This window comes from Rhinolophus sinicus, linkage group LG03 (assembly GCF_036562045.2).
Source record: "Rhinolophus sinicus isolate RSC01 linkage group LG03, ASM3656204v1, whole genome shotgun sequence".
Lineage (NCBI taxonomy): Eukaryota > Metazoa > Chordata > Mammalia > Chiroptera > Rhinolophidae > Rhinolophus > Rhinolophus sinicus.
The window spans coordinates 49,337,971-49,365,582 of NC_133753.1; the positions used below are offsets into that span (position 1 = coordinate 49,337,971).

General features: G+C 38.8%; 1 protein-coding gene across 3 annotated transcripts in view; it reads left to right on the forward strand.

Annotated features, from left to right (window-relative positions):
* The window catches only part of RORA (RAR related orphan receptor A), a 687,196-nt gene that overhangs the window by 504,159 nt on the left and 155,425 nt on the right, over window positions 1-27,612 (forward strand). For all 3 annotated transcript variants that reach the window (XM_019748671.2, XM_019748672.2, XM_074327647.1), the window contains one exon: window positions 11,291-11,320. In XM_019748671.2, coding sequence (XP_019604230.1) covers window positions 11,291-11,320 — 30 coding nt within the window. The remainder of the gene's footprint in view (window positions 1-11,290; window positions 11,321-27,612) is intronic.

Genomic DNA, 27,612 nt, shown 5'->3' on the forward strand with positions numbered 1-27,612 from the left:
ATTCAGCCAGAGGAGTAAATGACTGCAATGACCACTGAAAAACGTCACCGACTGAGCTCTGGGCCCAGCTCTGCCATACAGGTGCCAGTTGACCTTGAACGTGCCCCTCCATGTTTCTGACACTCAGTTTCCTCACTGAAAAATGGCTTAACAACGTCTTCACTACTTAGTCCACAGAGGGAGATAAGGAAACCAGAATTTGGGTTGAAAATATGCTGTCAACTGTAGAACAGTGAATACGTTGTTACAATGGTTAACTGCAAGTTGCCCTTGAATAATCTTCAAATGAGTTTTAAAATGTAGGACATAAAATTATATATATATATATATATATATATATATATATATATATATACTGACGGGGAAACGCTATGTCTTGTTTGAATGAGGATCAGATTGCTATTCTGAATGATGAATTGAAATTACCTGCGAATGGGGCTGAACTGCAAGTTAGAAAGAACCATCTGCCTTAAAATAACCACTTAAGAGAGGAGGCAGGATTTCTCAGGTTCTTGTTTAGGATCGTTAACCAAGGGATGTCTGATTCTGTTTAGTTGTCTATGTAGTCGAGGTGGCCTGCTTTTAAGAGTGGCTGCTATTCTATGCCACTAATGGGACTTTTCATCCAGCCAACAAAAACGTAGGCTGCTGAGAACAGTGGGAACCAAGCAAAAAATTGTCCAAGAGGGCAGACCTAGCAAAACTATAGTATTAAGTTGGTGCAAAATTAATTATGGTTTTTGCAATTTTTTTTTTTTTTTTGCAATTATTTTTAACATTTCCAACCGCGATTACTTTTGCACCAACCTAATAAAAAGATGGTGAAGGGCCGGGCAGGGGAAGTTGGGATTTAAAGTCAGGTCTTCTGATTTATTTTCTACTGCCTGCTTCCTTCACACAGCCATACCAAATTCCAGTACTTTCTCGTCAACCAATAAGGTTATATTCCTAAAATGTATCTTAGTTGACAAAAATCGTGGTTGGAAAGATTAGGACCTTCTTACAAACAATTTAAAGAGGAGGAATAAAAGACATTAACTATTTCTTTTCATAAGTAAAATAAGATGAATGGCTAACTAAGTATATCCTGAAGCTCTCTGCTCTCCAAAGCATTGGGACCTACTCAAGTGAGTGACACTTTCTTCAGCAGGAAATAGCACTGCTGCCTATTCACATAGAGGGGGAGAAGCAATCACACCCTTAACGTAAGGGAGACTTTGGAAAGTTTTTAAAGTTTGCCAGCCAATAAGGACTTTTTATTATGAAAATTTCAAACATACATACATACAAAGAGAAGCAGCAGTGCAATGAACTCCCATCCGCTCAACACCCAGATTGAACACTTTTCAAAATTCTGCCACACTTGCTTCGTCTGTCCCCTTTTTCTTTGCTGAAATACTTTAAAGCAAATCGCGGGCACAGCAATGTTTTATCCCTACATAGTTCCTATTTCAGTACACAATTAAATGCCTGCTGTACTCACATTCCCCCATTTTCCTTTCAAGGCCACTCAAAGGTTTTGTAAATGTTATTTTGTTTTGTTTTCTGGGCCCACTATGTAGCTTAAACTCATTTTCCCCTTGTGTTTTACTCCCATAGACATGATCTGGACAATGTGGTCCAGAAGAGTATGAATGAAATGATACTGCATTGCTCTATTTGAGAAGAATGACATCCAAACTCACATATCAAATCATCATCATCATCGTCATCCAAGGGTTTAAAATCTGGCATATACAAATAGAAAAGTACCTTTAAAAAATAAAAATAAAAAACTAAGTTTGGCAAAGAGTGTTTTGCCAAACTGCTATTTCCTATTGGTCCCAGCATAGTTCAGTGGCAATGGCATCCCAACTTTTGTTTTTAAATCACTTTGAATCGATGGGAGATTGCTAAACCCAAGTTAACCTCTAAGCTGTCATATCTAATAACCCTGTGTATGGAAATCATTGTTTCCAAAACAGCTTTCTTAGTCTCAGAAATGGGAGAGTTAAACTCTTCTGAATTGCCATGTATGAGAAATCATGCAGGCTCTTCTTCTTGCTATAACGTATGGCTAAGTGGAAATTTTTCTGCACATTCTTTGTTATGCCAGAGCCAATATGAGGTTAGCTTTCCAAGCTGGGTTATAACCTTACAGCTTCTGTATCACAGATCCGTTAACAAGATCATAAAGCTCTTTCTAACAGATGAGGCCTACATGCCCTGCGTTCAGTTCTGGTAATGACCAAATTGATTTTATCAGAAGTGTTTAAAAACGCCATTTTAACTTTCCTATTGATTGCCTGACCTCTGAGTCCTGGATTGGTGTGTGTTCTCTTCCCTTTCACTTTTATATGTAGCCTTCAGTTTCTCTTCACCTGTGCAAACCTTTCCTTCTGTGTCCCCAGACCATCTCATTGAGCACTTACCTCACCATCGATGTTCCCCTCATATTCTCTGTACATTTCCAGAGGACTAGGCTCTGGGGTCACAATCAGTAACTAGATGCATAGGTGTTGGGAGCCATCTTCATTCATTCATTTGACATATTTTCTTGAGTTCCTACCATGTTCCAGGCACCATTCTAAGCACTAAAAAAATGTAGTGACAGTCCAGGAGTACAAAGTCCCTAATTTTAACAGTTGTCATTCTTGGAAAGACATACAACAACTACTTAATAGAATGTCAAAATGAGAGAAGTACTGCTGAGAAAAGTAAAGCAGAGTAGAGAATGCGGAGGGGAACACTTTTCTAGGTAAGCTGGATGGGGAGCATTCTGGGAAAAGGAGATCTTTGAGCAGAGATCTGAATGGAACAGTGGTGCATATTTTTTAGTCTTTTTCTATATATGTTTGTTTGATTTTTTTCTTCTTCTTTTGACAGAAGTAGAATCACACTATGCTTTGGGGCTTTGAATTTTTTTTCTCTCTTAGGACAGCTAGAACATTTCTCTATGAAATTAAGTTTTCATTATTTTAATGATGGCAGAGTATTCATTATGTAGACATACCACGGTTTATTTAACTCATCCTATACTGTTGACATTTGGTGTGTTCCTCCTTAATATTTTGCTGATAGAATTAATGCTATGATGAAAACCCTGTATACATCTATAATTATTTTCTAAAGCCTCCATTTCTAAAGGTCGAATTACCAGATTAAAGAAGATATTTTCCCCTTCGTTTAGCGATGAGGAAACTGAGGCCCAGAAAGATTTTGGCCAAACTCATACAGCTGGCAAGTGACAGAACTGAGATGGGATCCAGGTTTTCTGACTCTAAATCTCACATGGGAAAATAATTTCTCCATCTAATAATAGTTGGCATACTTGATAAATTCTGTGAATGTAAAGGAAATACCTTGGTAACTATTATGCTTTATTTTCTTGGATTGTCACCCAGCAGCGGTCGATCCAGACAAACTGCCTAAAATTCTGTCATTAGAGGAGAATCGAGAGTCTACAAATACATATTTAATTGACTTTTTTTTTCATCTTTCTTCAAGATGATAATAATGTGGATATTTTTAAAAGTCCTTTACAGACCCTTGGTATTCTATGTGTTAAGGAATAATTGAAGCCACCTCTCCACTTCTCAATATTTATTTCCTATCCCATTGGGTCCTGGGGCTTTTCGTGTTCATCCTGGTTCTGACAGTGGAACTCATTCTCCCCAAATTTAGAACCAAATTACAATTGTTTCCACTTCAGCAGGTTCCCTCTCCTTTCTAGGTGATTCAGGACATGAGTGAATGCTTAGAATTGTTTCCTCCTTTGCCATAACTAGTATACCCCTGTTCTATCCATGCTTCTGCCGTCAGTGGCAGACTTTGGTTTGGGGGTGGCTGCAGACGAGGTGAGATTTCTCCGGTCATTACTTGCATTGACCTGGTCTGCCCACCAGGATCCATGCTCCCTGAGGTATGATTTAGGTTGTCTACACAAGGGCATAATATGTGAAAAGTGTCTGTAGTGCCTGACTTGCTTGGGGCCGCAGCTCCATAATCTTTGGGGCATCCTCACCCAACCAGTTCCGGTAGCTTTGAGTTTGGGGATTGCAGCTATAGCCACGTGTTTGACAGCGTCCAGGCAAGTCACCTACAAACAGTGCAAGTCAGTACCTGCCCCTATTAGTGGCAAAGATAAACAATTTCAGAGGTTCGTAAAGCATTTCTTAGAAAAGTTTGTTAAGAGCTGCTGATTTTTACCAGAGTGGAACTATTCACTTATTGGCTAAAACAACTTAATTCCAGAAGGCTAGGCTGGAAGTGTTGATAGTTGTCATTTCACATCCCTGCTCAGAGCTCCAAGATCAAATTTAAGTCAACCGAGTAATATCTAATGGGTACCTCCATTTTCAATATAGAGATTCAATAAAAGGAAATCAATTTGAAAGAACAAGCATTCACATTATACTTGCTTCCATTAGTACTAATCATGCATTTGGCACCAGCAAGCCATAAGAGGAGAAATTACCCTTCTTAGGTATGGACTTTTCCTAATGCATTGAATAGTAATCTCTAAGAGTTAGGTTGAGTTTCAAAATTTCTTTCTAATATAAACTGATGGTCTCTTTATGTTGCCTTTGCTGGGGGACCAGGAACAAGGTTTTGTCCTTGGAACTGTTTTGTCAAAGATAAAGGCAGGACTTGAAAGAGGATATAGTTCTGGCCTGCTTGTCCAAAATTAAAAGATATTTCTGGGCACCAATGTCAGCAAATATGACCCAGAGATGGAAGGCAATCACTCACAAAATTTTTTTAAATTCAAAAAACAGAAAAAAAAAACACCTCTTATCGATGCCCATAATCATTTTTCAAACTAAAATGGAATTTTTTTTTCTTGTCGTAAAAAGCACCTTGATTGGTAAAAGAGCTGAAATATTATTACCGAAACAGCTCAACCTAGGCTCAAATCTAACATAAAAGAAACCTCACATGAAAGTATTATTTATCTTCATAATTAGTATTTCTAAATGATTTTCAAAGGCTTTTTATGCAATTACAAAATGTTTGATTGTCGTAACATTGCTAATGCTCCGATGGCTTCAGCGTGTTGTCCTTGGTCCCTGCAACCCTGGCACATAATTTATTTCTCTTCTGAGTGAACTCTAAGCATTAGTGTCCATTAAGAATTTTTGAAACAAAGTCCAGAGATTACTTGGAGCACTTTCAGTAACATGTACTGATTATCATTAATAGCTCTTTTGTCCTAGACAAGGACATTGTTTTGTAACATCGTTTTGTTTGGTGACTCCCTCCTCAGCTGTGTTCCTGCTCCGCCTCCTTCAGAGATTCTCTCCTTGAGGATGTGAGAAACGGAGCAAGCTCATGGGACAACTCAGGATTGGGGAAAGGGACACAGAGCCAGCCCAAACTAATGTGTTCTTCCTTCCTTTATGAAATAATTGTTAGCCACTGAAAAAATAAAGTCTAAATGCTGGACCTTGTTGCTTAGCTAGTGTCGTTGCACTCCATTTAAACTGTTGTTTCAACTCCTAGACCCTTACAATGAGGAAGTCAAAAAGAAGTAGAGAAGGGAGTGAGTGGACCCCGGAGACTGCAACATTTGCACGATGCTTTTTAATACTATGGCAGAAAGAAGGTTAAGTGTTCCAGATTTTATTTTGAAAGTTCTGCCTGAGCTCTCAAACGCTAATTTACCATATTACCCACCTGTTTATCAACATTGCCCTAATGGGCATACTTGTGTCCCGCCTCCCTCCATCCCCCCTCACCTACCCCACTCCCCACTCCTATCTCACTGTTTAACCAATGCAAAATGTCTGTGATTAGAAACATCTTTAGTAGCAGAGAAGCTAGGTGTCTACAGGGACACTATGCTAGGGGTCCTGTGTGAGTTCTCTTATTAAAGTCTATAAATCTAGCACAGAGAATTTTGTCTCCATTTTATGGATAAGAAAATGAAGCCTCAGAGAGGTTAAGCCATTTGCCCAAGACCTCACAGTTTGACCAATGAGCATCACATTTAACTCAAGCATCTTTTGAGGAGGGAGAACAAGTCTTGTGAAGTCTGCAGAGTGGGAGCCCTCCTTTTCTCGAAATTAAACTGAGAGTCAATGTGTGGGGCTAGTGTAGACTCATGGCTAGTTGGCCAATTAAAGATTTTGTTAATTATCATTTAGCACATCTCCTCCTCCCTGCCAAACAAACTTACTTGAAACATGGAAACGGGCATATTTAATGACAAAAAGAAGAAAAAAAGAAAAACTTCATTGCGTTTTATTTTAGGTATTCTTTGTGGTGTTTGTTTTTCTTTTTGTTTTTTATTCTAACACAGAACTTATTTATATGTTGAAAATATGTCTGTCTCCACAGTTGTTTCACTGTGAAAGAGGACAAGAGAAGGCACACAGGCTGAGTATTGGCAGAGGGGCATCTCTGTAGCTAGGGACTTGTCCAGAATGCAGAGCCTCTGGAAATGCTAGTTTAGCAATTGGCATATCTGAGGAAGAGGAAAGATGCCATATCTTCCCCTCCCCCCCAAAAAAAAAAAGTTAACATAAACTTGGTACCCAGGCAATTGCCTAGAAACCAAGAGACAATAAGAAGTCCATCAAGGAAGTTAATTGGACCAAGATTTGGCACTGATTGGAAATATCAGATTACATTCCTAAAATTCTCTGCTCTGTGATAACTATAACTCTGAAACTACTGATAACCGTGACAGTGATAAATTTGTGGTATTTTCATGACATTTCCTTTGCTGTACTTTGAAGCATGGTTGACTAAATAGAGTCAGGCAATCTTGCTGCATTAGAAGTCCTACCTTGGGTAGAGTATGTATTTATGGAGAGTTTTCCTCTTAGTTTTAAGGGTATTAATTGGCAATTTAAAAGTGCCGTCATATTGTTAAGTTAGAAATTAAAGCATTACCTGGAAATAAATCTCTCTCTCTCTCTCTCTCTCTCTCTCTCTCTCTCTCTCTCTCTCTCTATATATATATATATATATATATATATATATATATATATATGGTCTGGGTGAAATATAAGGAGTCTTGCAACTTTATCAAAAGGTACCATTTTTCTCTAGCCCAGATAATTTTAAAATATCACCCAAAAGAAGTGTATCTTTTACTTATATAACCTTTTGTGGGTACTGCCTTCTTTCTTCTTTGGATTTAAAGGCAAAAAGAAAAAGTTTCAGGTGGTTACCTTTGATTGTGAGCTACATTAGATTCTGTACAGCGAGAAATAGATCTGGCAGCCTGTTGCTTAGAAAGAGGTTTGGTTTGATAGCTAGAAAGCAGGGCAAGGAGCCATTGATCAATGAACTAGAAGGGAAATTAAGGATCGTGGAGTTCAACCACTTCATTCTGCAGATGAGAAAACTAAGGCTCAGAGAAGTTAAGGGGCTTGCCCAAATCATCCAGCAAGTTCGCTTTTGGCCCAGGGTATGTGAGCACTTTGCGTTTAGATGGTTGATTCCACCCCATCAGTCTTTGTAGAGAACAGGACCCGGTTCCGTGGCCTATTTGCGAATCTCGGGGGAAGGATCTTGGTGTCCTTCCCAGTCATTTGGAAGTGAATCAAAACCTTCACAACAGCTGGACTTGGTGTAACCCCCTTCGGTTGTGGTCAAAGTCCTTCACCCACGCTGGTCAGCAGCCACTTGGCCCACTTGCCAATGGGCACGTATCCTCCCTTGATTTCAGAGAGTAAAAAGAATCCAGCGGAGTTTGGGATCTAGAATGCAATGCACTCGCTTTCAAGAACTTGGTTCTCTGTCTCATGCGCTCCTCCATCAAATACGAATTTTGAAGTCAGAGCATTGGTCCTAGGCCATGAGTCAATGTGAAACCCAGAAACATCATGAGTAGCTAGGGCTTATATTTCAGTAGAACATTCAAACTCAACACTGTTAAAATAAGACTGTGTGGGCTGCCTACCTTTGGTCAGTGCATAATTAACATTTCTATCTCTTCCTAGTTTGTAAAGCTGTTTACACATCTTTATGTTATTTTAATTTTCACAACAGCCTTTTGAGTATTATTATGATTATAATATTTGTAAGATACTATTTTACAATTGTAAAGAATTAGAAATTCAGGCCCAGAGCAGTTAAATAACTTGCTTAAGGTCTCCCAGACAAGAGGCAGGAGAGTGGATGGGCAAAGAAGGCAAGCTCAGGTCAGCTTCACTTCAAACCCGGTTATCTTAGGAGCTGCCGTTTAAAAGTTTACCTTTTCCTACTCCTGGGTAGAATTAGAGCTATTTGCTTCCTAAATACTCATCACATTTTATCTTTAGAAAACCCAGTTCTCCAAAAATTCTTGATTCAGAGCTGGTACTGCTGCTGGTAACTTTAGGTTTAGGTAAGTCTCTCCTCTTTCACTTAAGGATCTGGGCAACGTATGACGCTGCAAGCCCATTAAGGGTGAGTTCTAAGGTGAGAACAACAGGAATCTTGCAACCTCTGGGGAAATGAGAAGCAAGAGAAAAGGGAAGACTCATCCCCACCCCACTTAAGGGTGAAGAAATGGCTGCTCTTCACAGACCAGGACACACAGGCCTCTCTGTTTGACTACCTCTCTCACCCAAGCCCTGGTGGGGCTTCGTGGTTTAGACAGGCTGGGGGACAGGGCCTTGCAGGTTAAAATATTTGCAGAGCTGACTGCTGAGTCGTATTCTCCAGGGAGTAAACCATTTTTTTTTTTTAATATTTACTCTTTTGAGAGGCACTGTCTATACCAGAATTTTAAAACTACGTGCTATGGATACACTTCTGGTCAGATATTAACTTACCACAAAAACTTTTTATCATGCTGAAAACTTCCCTGAGCCTCCGTTCACCCATCTGTGAAATGAGAAGAATGTTTTCTGCTTTTCTTCTCTCCATTTCTATGGAGTCCAGTACTAGGAAGCACTAGAGCTTCTATAGAGAAGGAAGTGACACAAATTCCAGTTGTTAGTGTGATCACAATTGTTATTTTTTGGGAGAGGAGAAGGAAGGGAATTCCAATAAGTTTTCTGATCGTCCCATCAAAATTGTCTTGTGTGTATTTACGTTGTTTTCATTTGTTTGCTTTTTGTAGGGAAATAGAATTTTGTCTTCATAATGGCTATTAAGTAAAAAATAAAAATAAATATTAGACACAGTCCTGTCTTCATAATTAGGAGTTGTAACATACTTTAAATATATATATATATATTGCTTTCATGAGAGATTGGGTTTTAATCCTTTCTCCATAAAAATGTGTTTATTAATTGATGGGTATAGTCTTCATTATATATAATAGATACAATTTACATTATATTTGCATAGGTCAGAGTTGCCAGATGAAATCTAGGCTGCCCATTAAATTTGAACTTCAGACAAACAACAAATGGGCATCTGAAATTCAAATTTAGCCAGACATCCTGTTTTTCATCTGCTAAATCTGGCAACTCTAATCTAGGTGTAGCCCCCAGTTATTTCTATTGATCACTAATCAGCAGTAAAACAAAACCGAGGGACCGAATCTGTGCGGTTGCTGAAGTCATGCTTTCTCCTAGAGACGGGTCTGAGAAGTTTTACCTCCGTGCTACTGTGCTCTCAAGGATCAGGCAGCTTTCCTGGAAAGATTTTCAAAATCTATTATCAGTGTAATCATCATGAAAATATTTGATGAGAACACTGCATCACGCTGTATAATAAATTTACGGAGAAAAGTCAAAGCAGTGGTATTTTCATCAGGCCTTTGGATGTCAGGAGAAAATAGTTCCACACTCAGCGAATATAGATAGGTCTGTTTTGGGCTGTGTTAAATCCAATTGTGTGCAGGTTCTGAATAATCAGGAGTGACAGCATAAGCACTTTCTCTTCAAAGTGATTTTACAGAAAGTATTATTTCCTAAGGAAAGTACACATATAGCTCTCATAATGCTGAAAGAGCACTAATGTATCAATTTAGTGGTGCTGGTGTCATGAGCTGGAGTTAGTTGCAAATTGTGTTCAGATTTTAAACTTGACTCACTGTTGCTGTTGTGGGAAGTTCCCTTCCCATGACCAAGCTTGTTGCAAAAAATTCTGGAACACTTTTTTGAGTTCCCGTGTGAGAGAGCCTTCAAGGCTCTTTGCAGAAGGTTCTAACTTCACTTTGCGAAGCCAACTCAAACATGATGAAAAACAATAGTTTAGTTTTCCTCAATAAAAAGGGAAAAAAAATTTTTTTTGAGTTGGGCCATGTAATTTCAGCTTCCCTAAATAAGTCCTTTGGAAAGTTGTTGGGGGAACAAGTGTGTGATTTTGGTCTTGGCGCACAACTTTGGAACTAACTTTTTTTTAAATGTCTACCATGGATTTTCATAACAGATTTCTTCCCTGTACGATATGTTCCGTAGCTAAGTAAGAGGTCTAATGGGGGTGCCAAATTTTTCAACAACTTTTACTTTCCAGAGGAGGGTTAAATGTTTCTCTTAATAACTTGAAAGAAAAAAATTTCAAGGTTTACCACAGTTCTTAGTCACAGGCTAACAGTTTTCAAGAGTTTTATGACTTTGAGCCTATGTGGTCTCAAGAATATCCCCCAAGAAGAATGATACAGAAAGAGTTCAAAATGGAGTACTTCTGAAACAGAGACAGTACTGTTTGCTCTGAAGCATGCGTTCCTGTTATCTTTATGTGGTCCTTATGTGCCAAATGTCGCTTAGTTTCATTCCTCACCTGCTCTCTGTAAATCATCTTGGAAACATCAAGGGTGCTGACTCATGAATCCCTCCTGTTTTCATATAGTCTATGTTCCTTTTGATGCCATTTACAGAGACGTAGCAGTCATTCCCCTTTTCACCTTAACGAGTATGGACAGACAGGTACATTGTGTGGATATAGTTTCCCTCTCCATTAAAAGTCATACTTCATGCGAGAGGAAGAGTCATTTTCATTAAAAAGTAAACACAGAATCAATGGGCATAGCAAATTAATTACTCTGTTGCTCAGCTCGCTCTGTCTGAGTAGGGTGGCATCACTCTCTTGTGCCTTAAATCTTTCCCGCTCTGCCTATAAACATGATCATCGCCCATATTTAAAATAAAAAGTAAGACTCTTCTCTCTCACCCTGTTTAATTACTATCTGGGCCACTTCTTTTTACCGCAGAACCTCTTAAACCAGTATGTGATGCTCACTGTCCCCATTGTTTGTGGTTGCATTACTCTGGGGTTGGTCCAGAGCTGCGGCCATGTGAGATTAAGACTGATCTTGCCTTTGCATCACCATCTGAACACAATGCGTTTGTGAGCACACTGAATGATGTACGAGAAGCACACACACGATGCTTTCTTACCTTTGTCATTATTTCTTCTCTTCTAGGTATCTCAGTAACGAAGAAGACACATACATGTAAGTAATGCATTTTTTTTCTTGACCCAAGTTTTCTGAAGAGTTGGAATTCGCATATGTCTGGCTGCTGTGACCCTTCAAGTATAAACTAATGTTTCAGCTGTGATCCATGGTCAACAGAGGTCATACTTTTCTACCTGTAGTGGTCGGAAGTGGTACATTTCCACCTGTTTGTACTGAGTCTGTGTTAAAGAGAGTCTAGCCATATTCTGATGAATTCTAGTGATTTCAGCCATTAGGCTGTAGAAAACTCATAAAATCTAGCCAGGAGGATCATTTAATAATTTACTGATCACCCCTATTCTGGATCCTTCTTGGAAGAGTTGGTATGTTTCTAGGAAACATCACCTTGATTTTGTTTAAACTTTGGTCTCCTTTTCCTCACCACTAGTTCACGATTTAGGTCATCTTGTACTTGTGTCTGTGGAGTAGAGATACCGACCCGTGATCTAGGCGCTGTTGTTCGACCATGAGTGTGGCCTCAAGGGCCCTGGTTAATGGCATCGGTGGTTTGATGTGGAAATGTGCGCTGGATTTATACTCTGTATTCATTCCCACTTCTCAGGTTCAACTGCTTTCATCAATTGCCTTCATTCGAACTGTACCATTAGTTTACAAACTCACGTCAATGTAAAGTGTTGTGATTTGCAATCTGAGCAATGATGTTTGACTGTGCTTTGAACCTCAGGATGAAACTAATACGTCATTGATGCAGGCAGTCAACTTTCACTGTACTTGACCAGCATATTTAGACTTTGATTGAATGTGTCATTAGAATTTGATAGCTATTGTAGACCACAGATACGTGCTACCTATGAGATGTGTTTGGGCATCCTTCTAAGGCAAGCAGTGGAGATATTTATGGCACAATTTAGGGTGGACAAAGACATGTCCCCAAATTTCTCCTAAATACACTTTTAAAATTTTTGATTTCATGTGAAACATTTGGGTGAAAAATATCTGTGTAACATCAAAGTAGTTTATCTTGTGCCTCAGTTGATTCTTGAAACCTGCTCTTGGGTTTGTCTGTCTGTCTATCTGTATTTGTAGCAAACAGAAAAAGCAAAAACAAAAACAAAAAAAAAAAAAAAAAAATAACAACAACAAAAAACCAAACACCAAATTTGATGGTTGCCTGACTTTTAGGGCCCGGTCTTGCAGTCTCTCCACGTGGCTCTCCCATGGGCTTCAATGGAATGTTTGTTTGAGGAAAGATGAAAAGGTCAGGCCTGTGATGGACACGTGATCAGGACAGCACCTCCATCTTTCAATGCACAGTTCCAGTTGGCTGTCCATCCATCAGGGTAGTCTGTGGCCCTTAGCTTTTTGGGGGTTGTTTTGTCATCATCGTTGTTGTTGTTCTTGCTGTTGTCGGTACATAATTGAGCTCATGATGACTAAGAGATTGACAGTACAGGAGACTGAAGTCCTCTGTATATCCGCAGGGCAGGCATGGTACAGAGCGCTTCCTTGCACAGCCTTGCCCATGAGCTCGTCCCTGGCCTGGAGGGACCCACTCTAGAGGTGGTAAGTAATTCAGTCTTTCTGCTAGCTCAGTCCTGGGCCTCTCCCAAACAGGAGCGGATGATTGTGCTTACTGTTTATGGTGGCTTGGGGTATGGACTCCTGGCCACCTGGCAATATACAGAAAGCCACAAACTATTTGCATTATGACTTGGCTCTTGGATACACTAGTTCAATTCCATTGGATACAAAGTGTGCCCTTCAACTAATGAGACAGAGACCATAGATGTTAGTTAATATACGGACTATCCATCCATAGGGACCTTCAAGGAATTGTCATCCCTGAGAATAATTTCATTGGTCTGTTACAGAAACAATAACCTGTGGTTGGATTTAAATTCATCAAAGGATTTAGGTGACAGCATGAGAATAGTGGCTGATGAGGAAAAACTGGATTTCCACTAAGAGGCAATATAACCAGGTTGACCTTGCAGCAAAGGCTTAACTAACTCCATCAGCTATATACCTGCTTTAAAACAAATCAAGATATAGCCCGAGTGGGTATATTTTGATTGTCTTTCTAACTAGGAAAATAAGCAGGAAAATTCTTATGCATTCAGCATTAAGTAAATATGGAAAGACTTAAAGCTCCCTTTATGTAATTCAAGTATTAAATTGACAGAAAGATTTAGATCAGAAATCATCTTGTTTTATTTTGGGGTTTTTTTTTTTCTTTTTGGTTGATGTTTACTTTCATGATTTACTTTCAAAATGAAATGGCCCAATCAAGTTAGGAAGAATAGCACTGAACAGATAGTTGACACAAAATTTTACATAAGCCAAGAAGAAATTTAATTGTCCAAGCTGCGTGTTACTGAAAGTCTTATGCCACTAAAACGTGGAGGTTGTTTTTGTCACCAAATTGAGCAGACAGCCCATCATATTTCTGATCTTAGCATCTCTACAGGGACCACAACTTGTGAGGAGGAAGAAAATCAACCACTTCTTTCTCTATTAATAGTAATACAAACGACTTCTTTCGCATCTGTCGGATTTTTCTTGAAAACTGAACTGTCCTAACTTGCTTATAAGTTTTCTTAAGATGTTAAATTCTAGCTCCTCTTAAATCATCTTGACATCTGTTCTTCAAAAAGTTTCACTGTCAGTGAGTAAAGTGTATGAATTCATTTTTGTACTGTCTGACGACTTCCATTTTTAGCCAGGGTTCTGGAAACCTTGGTCAAGGTTTGACTACATAATCATCGACAGCTGAAGTCACCCCACATTAGTGCTTTCAATCTGGGTTTCCTAACTGCCCTGCAGAGCGATTGTTCAACTTACAAATTAACATGTATAGTTGTAGAATATATTATCAGACCAGAGTGTCAGCTCACCGGTCATACATGCCAGAACTACAGAATGAACCTGAATAGTTGTGACACTTGATAATATTTTAGGCCACCTTGTTATCTGGAAAGCATAGGTATTGCTTCTTTAAAAAAAGAAGAAAAAAATATATGTATTTTTAAATTAATTAATTAATTAATTAATTTGTTTACTTATTTATTTATAGGGTGAGTAGTTGAGCCAGAAATTCCCAGGAAAGAAAATCTGATGGTTAGCTTCAGAGGAATCCACAAGCATGGTCTTGGAAGAACTCAGATTCTCCTGAGTTCCTGAGAAGTAAACAAACACATTAGTGTTTGTCATTAACTTTACTTGATCCGTCAGGAAAGGCAAAGCTTTGGGGCTTCTAGTACAAAGTCATCATGACCAAATTGGTCAAGGAATTCTTATGATTTTTTTATGTTCTTCAAATGTTGATAGGAAACGTTGCTGTTGGTTTTGGGTGTATGAACATAAAAGGGAGTTTTTACTTGGGGGATATGGACACACGAGAGAAATTTTACACTGTAGTGTAGAATTTCCATTTAATTTGTGTGGTGATTATATAGCACCTGTATTTGGTTGGACACTTTCAAGCTTGCTTTTGCTTTGGTGTTTCACAAGTTTGTTCTGATCTCTTTCCTGCTGAAATAGCACCATGTGGATAAGTATCTTTTTCTTGGAATCAGCTGCTGTCTTGGTTTTTATTATTTGCCAAGGACAACGGACCGTTTGCTCCTGACTTCTTAATCTAATTCCACTTGGATGGTTCTGCATTCACTAAAATGTTAGGATATGACAAATGTGGAGGTGAAAAAGTGAAAAATGCAACCGATCCTCTTAGCTACTTCCAGCTACTGGGAAGTTTAGCATCACAGAGGTATAATCTTAGGGATTCTATAAACCAGCCACCACATCACAGACCCCAAAGATACCTGTTAGGCCCCTGGATTGCTTCCAGAAGCAACAGACCATTGTCAGTCACTTCCTTCTGTTCTCATCCTTGTTTATATTCCTTATTCTTCCTGTTTAAATCTGTTCTGCTTGCTTTCTTCCAACTCAGAAACAGGCACTTACAAACATGCAAAAGCTACAGATTACTCAGTAAGCAGTCAGGAAAATGTGTCAGTTGATCCAATTTAACTTTTCCACAGTAAATTACACAATGAAATATGCTTCTGAACCCGCCAAAATATTTAATTCGTACACAAATTGCCATTAAAAGGAAATTTAGTACATTTCCAAATGTTTGGCTATAGGAGGCTAATACCTAAAATATAAAATTAAAGCCTTATATTATTTATAAAGAGATTTAGTTCTTAATAGTAAAACTATTTTAGAAGAAATTAGAATCGTTCTTTGGGAAATAATCCTTTGTATCTATAAAAGTGTTTATTGCAATCATTTAAAGTGGAATAGGTTAATGTATTCACTTTTCATCCCTAGAGACTTGGTTTTGAATTTGACTTAGAGAAAATTAGTTTTGAGGCCTCAACCTCCTCTCCTTAGGCATTTGTTGATATCACAAAACTGACCCAACAATTTGTCATGACTGTTGCCATTTACTAGGAGGTCCAAGAACTAGAATAACCTTATTTTCTCATGTTCTTTTCCTTTCCTTGAGGCCATTCCTTTTGATTGAAGACTCTTAGCAACCCCAAACTTGGGGCTCATCCACATTATTTTCACAATCCAGGAAAACTCAGGAACCATTCTTGGCAAAGCTAATGGAAGGTGCTTTGGTTATATAGTTAATAGGTTGCTGTGACAACCCATGTGACTCATGCTGTGACTCATAGCAATTATAATTTCAGTTGCTGTCAGGGTGTTTCGTTAGGACAGACCTGAGAAGAAGCCACACCGAAGTTCTTTAGTAGACTTTCATCTAGATACCATGTACCCATTAACAAACAGTTGGCAAAAGGAATAACCCTGTGCTCACAGAGTAGCAAGAGGATTCATTTCTTCGGCTCTTCTCCATTCATTCTCACCCAGAGTAATACCTCTTTAGTCCCTTCAAGGTCAACCAGTCCAAGGAAGTAGAAATGCCCCTGTCCTGTCTGGAAACAGTTGGCCTTGTTTAGACTCAGCCTGTGCAGCTAGAGCCAAGCCCTCCTGAGTTTAACATGATTTCTCTGTCTCATCTTATTAGGATATAAATGGGCTGCGCTTGGTCCTGCCCAGTCAGTTCTGCCAAGGGAGAAGATTCGCATAGTATTAAAACCCACAGTTTATGGTGAGGATCTGGGAATTTCATTTTTTCAAAAAAGAATATTTAGCTAAGTGTTTCCACCAGAGCATCCAGTTGATTCAAGTTTTCTCTGTTAGTAGACCTCAGATTCGAGAATTGAATTTGGACAAAAAGCATTTGTGTTCCCATTTCATAACAAGGGTTCAAAATGGTGTATTGAAATGGTGAATGGCTCTTTAAAATCCATGATTATTAGTAGGCAGAAAACAAAAGTGCCTAGCCTATCAGGTATGGGGAGTATACTTGATATGTTTCTTTTTACATATTTAAGAAAACTCATATACATATATTTTATCTTTTATAGTCAATGAAACTTCTTTAAAGAATGGCTGGATGTCTAATATTCCAGGCATTATGTTTAGTGCTGTATACACATTGTCTTATTTAATCTTCCCATCAGCTCCATGACCTTTGTACTATTCGTACCCCTATGTTAGATGAGCAAATGTATCTGAGAGATAAGTACCTTATAGGAGTGAAAATAAATTTACAAACTCATCTAGCTGGTAATGGGCAAAGCCAGGACTCAAAGTAGACTGACACCTTGCATGTATGTAAGTGCTATACCATTATCTCCAATTCAACATTAAGTAATCGTTACAGAGCCTCTAGTAAGTGCTAGATGCTTTTCTAAGCATGTTGTGTTAATTTGTTTCATCTTTACCACAATCTCGTGAGGTAGGTCATTGCTACTATCCCTACTCTATAGATGAAAACTGAGGCCCAGCGTCCTACAACTAGCTAGTATGAAGCAGAGCCAGGATTCAAAACCAATCCACAGAGCCTAAAAGCTTCTATAATGAAGAACTTCACTCCTCAGAGTGGTTCTTCCATTCTCAAATATAGGAAGAAAGCCAAGTGTAACACTGACATTCCTATAATTGACTTGAGTTTTCTTTTACCTCACAACTATTTTATGTATATAGGCTTCTAAGCTTGGTGAACCAACTAATTATAAGAAAAAGGAAAGTTATTCCCACTATATGAAAACATTTATTTAAACAAGGTGTTCTACTAGAAACTATACAGCCTTCTTACTTTAAAATAATCATTACTTACCTTTTTTTAACAACCTAACCTAATTCATCAAAGAACTGGCATCCACTTAACATCAATGTTCATACAACTCAACTGATTCCATAGTAATAGTTGAAAGTGGTTACTTTTGCTTCTAAAATAGTTGTGTTCCCCGCACTAGCAGTAATGTATATCTTGTACAGCCTGAACCCGTTTTCCACTACAACAAAGTCTTTAACAGACATTAATGACATTTATAATAAATTTGCGCATTATTCTTTTCTCAAACCAACCTGATAATTCATTGCCACTAAGAGGTAGTATGATTCAGGATACTGTGGTTTCCCTGAAACCTAACCAAAAACAAACAAAATCATGAAAGCTAAAAGAATGCTTAGGGAACTGAAATGTATATCAAAAGGATACCTAAGAGAATTAAATATCTAGGTACTGAGTATGCTTAAGCATACCTGAATTTAGGACTGGTTTTGCAGTTACATCAGTTTCTGTCTCTATTGGGATCTATAGCCAAAGGAATAAAAACTTAGGAGAAATAGGCATGCCGACGTGTTGGGAATATGAAGAAAGCTATTGGTATACATTTACTTTCTTTATAAATTACATAAAATTTTTTACACTAACCTTATCACCTACACTGCCAGGAAGTTAGTGCATTTGTAGTCACATGGTCTTTTTGGTTACAATTGATGTTCGTATCTGCACGTTATAGTGACTAAGGTTTTCATTTCCAAGCTATTTGGTTACCCTTTTTCCTTTGACTGTCCAAGATGCCTTCCAGTGGAATGTTTTTCACTCCACCTCTGACTAAGCGTTTTTCCTATATAGGAGTGACAGCTCTTTCCCTGTTTCACTTTGCTGATCTCTTAGGCATCAACTCCAGCTCCTAATGTCTTAAATAATTAACAGCCACGCATAATAATTAGAAGGCATATTGAAGAGCAGAAAATGCTAGAATATGCAAGATTAAGGATTGGATTCAGTGAAAGAGACTTAATCCATAAGTCCTTTATTTTAAATTTTCTCTTTGGAGGAAAGAGGGAGATGATTACATGGTCGGCAATCCAGATACCTGTGCTGTAATACAGGGACCTAGGGAAGGAAGGCTGGAAAGCAGGCCACAGCCAATCCCTGCAGAAGGAGGATCAGGCTGACACTCAGAATGATTTTATGAGCTTAATATTTCTAACCCCTACTCTGTGCCTAGCCCTGTGGTAGGTACAGTGCAGCATACAAAGCTTACCTCATAATCCTTCCTCTCCAATGGCTTAGTCTGGAGAAAGGACAGACCCACCTGAGGAACTTTCAGTAATGAAAGAACTGCAGGAACATGCAGGGCTGTGATTGCCGTTGGATTGCCTGTGTGCGCTGGGAACACTAGTGGTGCGCTGCGCTTGATCTGGAATGGCAGGGAGGATGAAATGTGATCAGGTACCTCGATGGAGGGCTTGCAGGATGTGGTGTCGACCTGTCTGACTCGCGTATTAACAAGGAAAAGAGAGGATGTGAAGAGCATAAGTAAGGTTTTCGCTTCACCTCATAACCAGTGGGGAGCCACAGAATGTGTGTGAAAAATACAGCAACCTGTAAACAGTGCTTGTGTTGCCACTGTCGTTTGGTGAGTGTTATGTGAGTCAGATGTTCCATACTACAGTCCGTTCTCTGATTATTAAAGAAAAAGAGTGTTTCACTTTAGCTCCATCTCCCCGGCTTGAAGGTCTAATTGTAAGACCAGTTATTGCCATTTCGTTAAAATCAGAAGAATGCAATGAGCAGTGAAACTCGAAAAATACATATGTACTTTGAATTGTGTGGCTAATGGTTCTCCTTGCTTTCTTTCATTCGTGCTGCTAATTGGCTGGAGGCTACTGTAATACACTAGGAGCCTGTATCTTTCCAACCCTTTTTAACTCAGACACACATAGCTGTGTAACATTTGAACCCTGAATTCCAAATCTCGCTTACCCCTTAGGTAGGCAAAGTACACTGCAGTGATTATGATTTCTTTCATCAGCACAAAGAATTATTTCCCTCACATAACCAAACCAGACTGCAAGAGGGTAATTATGCTTCCTTTTCTCTTTGTTAGTCTTTCTTAATTTTCCAAGAATGAGTTTCCCTTCTTTCACTTAAAGAACACTACGGTCCGGATGAGGCATTTTCATTGGCTGCACGTTGATGAGAAGTCTTCATTATATAATGAACCACCTCACGTTAATTTGCCTGTCTCTCTTACACCGTGTCTTTTTGTGTCGACAAAACTGAAAATTCGCTTTCCCTCGCCAAGTTGGGGCGTCGGGATAATTGATTGTTACCAGTCGGTGCTGTTAGTAGACAGGATAACACCAGTGCCTCTAGAGAACAGGTGAAAACTAAACTCTGTCCCCTGAGGCCAATGAAATAGCTGTTTGGTCCCTTGTGTGAAACTTCCTAATAACTTAACTGGGCAGCCTCTGGGTCCCTGGAGGGTTTCTCCACAAGAGTATTCCCTCTCTTTGTTAAGATTGCTTATTAAAAATGATTTTATAATGAAGTTGCCTCAAATAGCAGCTCTTTTCCTGGTTGTCCTTGAAGCTGTGGTGAAGAATCTTAGAGACAACTGTCTAGGGCTTTCCTCCTTGTTAAAAACTTCTCTTACCACTGTTACTCTTGATTTTTAAGGAGACAAAGTCTAACTGACACAAGTCCCACTCCGGTTGATTATGTCGCTTAAAACCCTGTGCAAGGCATTATTGGTAGTTTAGCTTGTCATTTGGACTCAGGAATCGAATTGATCTACACGGATTGAGGACATTTAAAGTCTGCAGTGGGAACAAGGCTGTCAGGCTTCCCCAGGAGAGCGGGGGCCAAGGAATGCTCTTGCTAACTCTGCCCCTGACTCCATCAAAACAATGATTTCCAATTATTTTATCTCTTTGGTCCTAGATTTATCCTATCTGCAAACTCTCTACTTTTCTGCCACAAGGGTCTGTCACGAAGAGGAATGAAATAATAAAAAATGAGTGTTGCACTCTTTGCTATCCATGCACGGCATATATTCAAAGCCTTCTAATAAAGGCAGGCAAGTCAAAGGGAAAAACATAAGCTTGTTGTTGCTGCTGTTGTTCACATCAGCAGCTTGGCTTCTTGGCATGAAAAGGGTTTCAATATGCTGGTATATTTAACATAAAAAATGATAGAGCAGCTGTCAGTAAGACTCAGCATTGGAAACATCTAGTTCAGACTTGGTCTCCCAGTGGCCAGGCAACTCAGGAAACAACAAACCATACAAAGTTGTTAGTGACAGATTCAGCTTGAAATATTTTTCTAACTTGAAGGCTTATCAGACAGTCAATCTGCCGAGCAGAGTCGTCAAGATGTGGCTTGGCACTCCTTTTGCGTTGCTGCGTGAATATAATAGAACACCAATGATAAGAGGGAGCATTGCGCATCATTTAACAGAGAGAACAGCCTTGTCTGATGGTGCTAAGAATTATTGTTTGCTGAGGTAGTGCTAAGTACATGCCTCGGCCAAATTCTGATCTCTGAGACCAGGTATATTAGAAAATGCTTTCTTTACATTCAGTAGTTCCTGCTTCCCCCTCCCTCAAATAAAAAGGAAAGAAAAAGAAAAACTATGCACTGCTCTGGAATTCCACTGTCAGCAGGATCTTCTTATTCCATCTCCTTAATAACCTTCCAGGGTTTTCCATTGTCTGAGGAGTCTAAACTTCTTAGTGCAGCACTCAAGGCCCTTCTCAGTGTGATCTTAATCTTTGCATTGCTCTCTCCTTGATTTCTACTCTGCTGGCACTTTTTGCTGTCCCCGGGAGCCAGGTCCTAGAAGATTCCGTGCACGGGCATACCTCAGTGCTTTTGCAGCTCCTCCATCTTGTTTGTCCTTCACCAACTGCTGCACTTGTAGAAGTCTCACTGGTCCACCAAAGGTCAACACAAAAGCACCTGCCAGGCAAAGCCATCTCCAACCCCACAGTACATTGTTAAGGTGACATACGGAAAATGTGTTGTAAAATACTTGTTGTTTATGTAGCTTTGTTCCACTAGATATTCTTTAATTATCTTGCTATCTCTTAGGGTTAGCAGGATGATTAGTATCTACTTTGTGCTCATGTAATATCTGTAGATGTTAAATAAGTGTGTGTGTGTGTACACAAAATTGTATGGCCAGTTCAGTCTAGAGAAAAATAATAATCTTTTCACTTTTAACAACTGTAAGGAAGAACAGACATTTATTATTTGAAACTGTATTGTGAGATGTGTACTGTATTATTTTGGAAAGCGATACTACAACTGAAAGCGCTTCTTGATGTCTGGCAATTGACCATCTGTATGTTGAGTCTCAAGTTTTAGGATTGGTTGCTTTCAAGTTTCTTTTATCGGTTTGTAAGATTTAAGTCAGAATCTCATCTAAAAGGTTTAAAAATACTTGTATATCGTTCTAAAGAAGAATGTGTGATTTTTCCAAGTGACCTCTTAAATACCATTTGTTTGCATTATCAGTACAAATTTTTATAAATCAGATAATCAAGTTTATAAAGTAAAAAAGAAAGAGACATTTTCAGTTACCATTGGCATCTATTTAAACACAAAGGGGAAAACTACCTACTAGAGAAGAGAATTGGCCAATCTTTCCAAGAATGGATGGTATATCCTGTCAAGGATAATACCCTGTGTTTGTCCAGTTCGTAGAGGAAAAAGTGAGCTTTATACGTTATACAATTTGGGAATGAGATGTTGTGATAATCCCAGATTACTTACTGAATCTTAAGGGAAGTTCTGGAAAGAAATGACATTTACTCATTCAAGGTCAGAACACATGGCATTGCTATGTTTGTCTAGTGTGGCATGTAAGTATGTATCCTTAGCACGATTGTCCACTCCGTAAGTAGCTGCACACAGCTATGGTTTCTGTCTACTTTTCCGTGGAATCCTCTTTCAAGCTTTAGGTGTAGCTTCCTCACTACTTTTGTTTGTAACTTTATCGTGAGTCAAAACAAGAAAAGCAAAAGTATCCCCTGCAGTATCAATTCCTTTAGTGGAAACCTTGCTTATAAATGAGAGGATGAGATGTGACCCAATAAAAGAATCTATTTTTATTTTAATTTTAATTTATTTCCTGGTGGCCTTTTATGCCTCCTTAGGCGATGACCTAACCAATTCTGTCTTCACACTGATTTTTTATTTCCAAGGTCAAAAAGCACTTTGGAGTTATTATAATAGGAGAATGAACGTCCTTTGCCTCTAATGCAAAGTCCGTCTCTTTATGTGAAATGTAAATCCTAGATTTCTCAGCTTCACGATAATTCTTCTCTTGTTAGGCATCTATTAGCAAGCTAAATGAGAACAGGATGAAGTAAGAAGATCTTTTGGGACTCTGAAGTTGATTTTTGATCGGAACAGCATCTCTCATCGCCTCTTTCATGCCTTTCCTTTCTCAGACGGGGGTCTTTAATAACGCAGCGAGAGGAGCTGTCTTCATTTTGTGCTGCAGCTTCACACAGCACAGTGCAATCAAAGTAGAAACTGTCCTAGAAGGCAGCTCAACCTATGGTGTTTCAGGTTGACAAAGGAATAACTGTTACACCGTCACACATACATACACACCACCATCCCCCTCCCCCCAAAAAAGGGTTCTGACATCTCTAAAAGAACTTTCCATGGCCTGATTTGTGGAAGTTACCTAATCCTGTACATAATTGGGGTGATTTGAGAGACAGGATAATGTTCTCATTTTCATTATGGGAGCCACTGGGAGATAGTAGCATTTAAAAGAATATGTTTTTATTGCCCTAAATTGCTTTACCTGAGACTCTATTGATGTGTTTCTCTTAAGTTAGATTTCTAATGAACAAAATGACCAGTGTGGGTCCCATTCTCACAGACTCTCCTAGTGCTTAAGCTACTCTTTAATGGTCAGTGAGTTCTTATTCATCCTATCCCAGAGTGTCACTTATAAGGAAGGATTCTAGAGGGTTAGGTTAATATGCCCCTGAAACACAGAAGAGCCAATTTCCAACATCCTGCACATAGCCAAAGGATCTACATACTGTTCATATTTATCCGTATTAATGCAATAGTAAAACCTCATTGTAAAGTTTCTTATGTGATCACCATTAAGTGAGCTTACCTTGTGATGCCAGGCTCAGAAAACATCTGGAATCAACCCTATTGGCATAAAGGCTAGGCTAGGTCTACCTCACACTGAATGAAGTTCTATCATAGTCTCATCTCAAATGCATCATTATTCCCGATTTGTCACTCCATTACCGTATCTTTAAAGAAATGGATATCTTAAGTTGGGTCCCCCAGAGAACAGACTCTGAGATTTGCACACAGAAAGTTGATTGGGGAGTGCTCTTAGGAGCCACACCTACAAGGGGTGATGGAAGCTGCATTGCACAGAAGGAGAAATTGAACTGTCATCAGTTGCAACCTGAATTCAGCAGGTGCCACAGGGAGATCAGAAGCAGGGATATCCCTTGAGAGATGTCCCAAATCAAGGCAAGGGGGCTGGAGATTTTATGCTGCATCAACTAGCCACTGGGTACTAGCTGCCCCCAGGCATAATCTTGGACGAGGCAGCTCCTTTTAGCTAAAGGCAAGTCTCGGGTGAGTCATTGACAGTCAACACTCCATGCTCCTTGGCGAAGAAGGACCTCAGTCCAGAAGGGAGGGATCTGAGTGGCACACCACAGCATCACTACAGGGAGACAAAATGGACACTACATTTAACGTTGTGAAAAACATATTTTCTTTATTTGAAATGACATACATTTTTATTGCTTAGCTAGGGTTTAAACTAATAAACTATATGGTTGGCCTCAGCATTATGGTTTACCTGAATTGCAAATGCTGAAGAAAAAAAAATTTGTTTGTTCTGTTGAATAAGGTTCTTCGTTAGAATTTCTGGTCCTGGATATGTGCATGATAAATCATATGTGTGTGCAATTCCATGTAATGTTTCATTTTCCACACGTGGACATTCCAGAGAGTTAACACGTTTTTCTCAATTAAACAAAATAAATAACACATTTCCAACCCTTTGGGCTCGTATAAAATGAATTCATATAGGAACAAAGAGAATGCTTGCAAGAGGAACTAGTTATATATATTACATGTTACTTTTCAGATTTTGACATTCTGCTACTGTCTTATAATTGAGATACAGTATCTGAAATTTTTTTCAAGGTTTATTTATGTACATAATAAGTCTCTTTTTAGTGGCTTGTGGGATTCCATCCTCATTTTGCCTGTTAGTGATTACTTGCAAATGAACTCAGAATTAAGTTGGAAATCAGAGGTGGCTGTCCAAAATGAGAACCATTGTCAGCCAATAATCCCACCCCCCAACTGTTGTCATATAAGAAAAAGCTTCTCAGTAATAATTAGTGATAAAGTACAGGATGACCTTGTTTCATTTCTCAAAATCTCAACATAACCTCTGATTTAGTGAAATTTGACTTCAGTTTTACTTCTAAGAATGAGAAATCCCACATGGGAAAATTAATCCATACTGTCTTCAGAAAGTATTATATGGAGGGGAAAAACCACTCTTTCCACCTTGGTTCAAAGTACATCTCCCCAACCAACACTAACATTCTAAAGCCCCAAGGTTTTTTTCATGTGTTCCTGAGATTTTCACAGTTCAGAATACCTCTGTTCCCTCCAGGACCAGCAGCTTGAGACACCTGGCCAGTCTGAACTCAGGCTTTCCAGTTTCACACATGCTGAAGGTTCAGACAAATATGTGAGCCTGTAGAGTTCAGATAGAGTCAGTGTTTATCTAAATGGAATTCGATTTCATGGCTTTCCAGGGTTTAGTTTCTGTGCTTCTGCCTCGGAAAAGAGGGGCCTTTTCAGATTGATAGTGAAATTAATTCAGATTATTCTTTCCCGTATTCAAAGAGAATTAATAGATTAGTGAAACCCTTTACCTGGTCTAAAAGCGTCCATGGTTCCAACAGCTCCTACCTGGGAAAATCCCCAGCCATTATTTTGGAGATCCCTGTGTCTGAGCCCTTGTGAAAGAAATTCTGAAGCTGCCCATAGGCATCAATGGCAGCTTGATCAGTCTGCCCAGGGTATTACCATAATAATGACAAGGTCCTGACAGATAGCAGCTTTTCAAGTGGCAAAATCATTGGGAGGACAGTCTCCTGTAACTCACTCTTGGGAGAGGAATCCCATGTATTCTATATCAAGTAACCCATCTAAATTTGCCGTTTCACAGAATATATCTGACCCAACCCATCCGATTGCATGCATTGTGCAATCACTCTTCTTTACAACACATGCTGATAGTTAGTGCAAATTATAGTGATTCTTTTATATAAAGGTAGCTAATGAGCTGAAATGTAAAGTAATTGCTATTTTCAATGGACAGAATGAATCTGCTCCTTAATTTTTTTCCTGGAAAAACATAACTTCTTCTTTTTTTTTTTTTGCCAGAATTTCAGTGAGTGATTCACATTACTGTCAATTACACGCCCTTATTATGTATTACAGCCACCAGGCAGCTGTCCAGGAAAACACAAGTCTGAAAATGCTTCTGTTTTAAGAAAATGAAATTCATGGTTGTTCCTCCTGTGGGTATATGCAGTAGGCAAGGAGCCTCCACTTTCTTGCCAAGGAAAGGGATAAGGCCTTGCCTACTTTATCTGGATTAAATAGCCGCTCTGACATCTTGAGATCTCGATGCCAATGCCCAGATGCAGGATTGGTTTGGGTGTCTAAATAGTCTTTTTTGTTTGTTTGTTTTGTTTTGTTTCGATGTGTGTTACAAAACAGACCGGTGTTATAAAACAGTATTTCTAGTTATGAGTCAGTGGCACCTTGTTAGCAGAAAGGCCTCATGGAGGGTGAACAGAGAAACTGTTCACCTTCCCCCTTCCCAAAAGCTGGAATCTGTGACAATTTAGGGCTCTTAGTCCCATTTACAAAGCTGGCCTCATTGTCACCTTGTTCGGCCAGATGCCTCTTTTTTTGAAGTTTGGGAGAAGCCACAGCTGAAAATACTCCATTTGCTGGGAGGCTGCTGTACGGTCTAGGAAATTCAGCTTTTTATAGGTAGAATCAAGGCTGCTAGGGTTGCTCAGATGTTTTCTTCCAGGGAATGTTACAAAGTTTAACAAAATACCTTGAAAGCAGGAAGTTCAAGGTGTCTAAATCATTTATGCATTTGAGAAAACTATGCGAATTACTTGCTATTTTTTCAGTTCTGAGACTTTAACTACATTTGTATCTGATTCATAGACTCAGACATTTCAAATAATGAAATATTTAGTAGCAATCACATTGGCCTTCACATTTTTTTGTATTCCAGATACATTGTGTCTAAGTAACGTTAGCATCTAAAAGAAATATTTCAAAGTCAGAGGATTGTGAATGGGGTGAAATCAGTTTCACTTCTGCCCTTGTTTAAGATGCTGATTCAAGCCAAAAACAACAACAGCAAAAAATTCCTTTTAGATGACTGATGAAATTTGAATATGGACTGCTATTTTAGATAATATTAAGGAATTGTTTTTTTAATATCGTCAGGCATAATAATGGCAAGGTAGTTAGTTGTTTTTTTATACCTAGAGATGAAGACTGAAGTAATTATTGGTGAAATGACAAGATATCTGAGGTTTAAAGTGTTCCATAAAATAAGTACATTAGGGTCAGACTGCGAAGAGGTAAAGCCAGAATGGCAAAATACTGTTTTAGCAGGGAAGGGAGGAGAAGTCCATGAGGTGGGTTATACTATTTAATTTTTGTATAAGGTTGAAAAAACTTTGATAGGTTAACTTCTTTTTACCTTCTTGTTGTTTGTGATTTATGGTTGTTTTTACACTGGAGGTTTGACCACCTTGGATAATTAGTATTTGATGAGGAGACATGACACCGATGAGCATATCAGTTTCAGGAAGTTGATACTGACCTCTTAAACTAAATAAAATCTTTACATTGCTATAAAAATAATGCATTAATTGTTAGCACACATGTAAGAAAAATTACCTTTTTATAATAAAGTTCCCTCACCTTTATTTTAGCTAGGAAAAAAGATGGGTGTATTAGTTGCTCTTGTTTTTAAATCTTTTCAGTGTTATGATCACAAAAACCCAGATGTGAAAAGTCTCGTGGGCCAAAGAGTTAATCTGGTGGTCCCCACCTC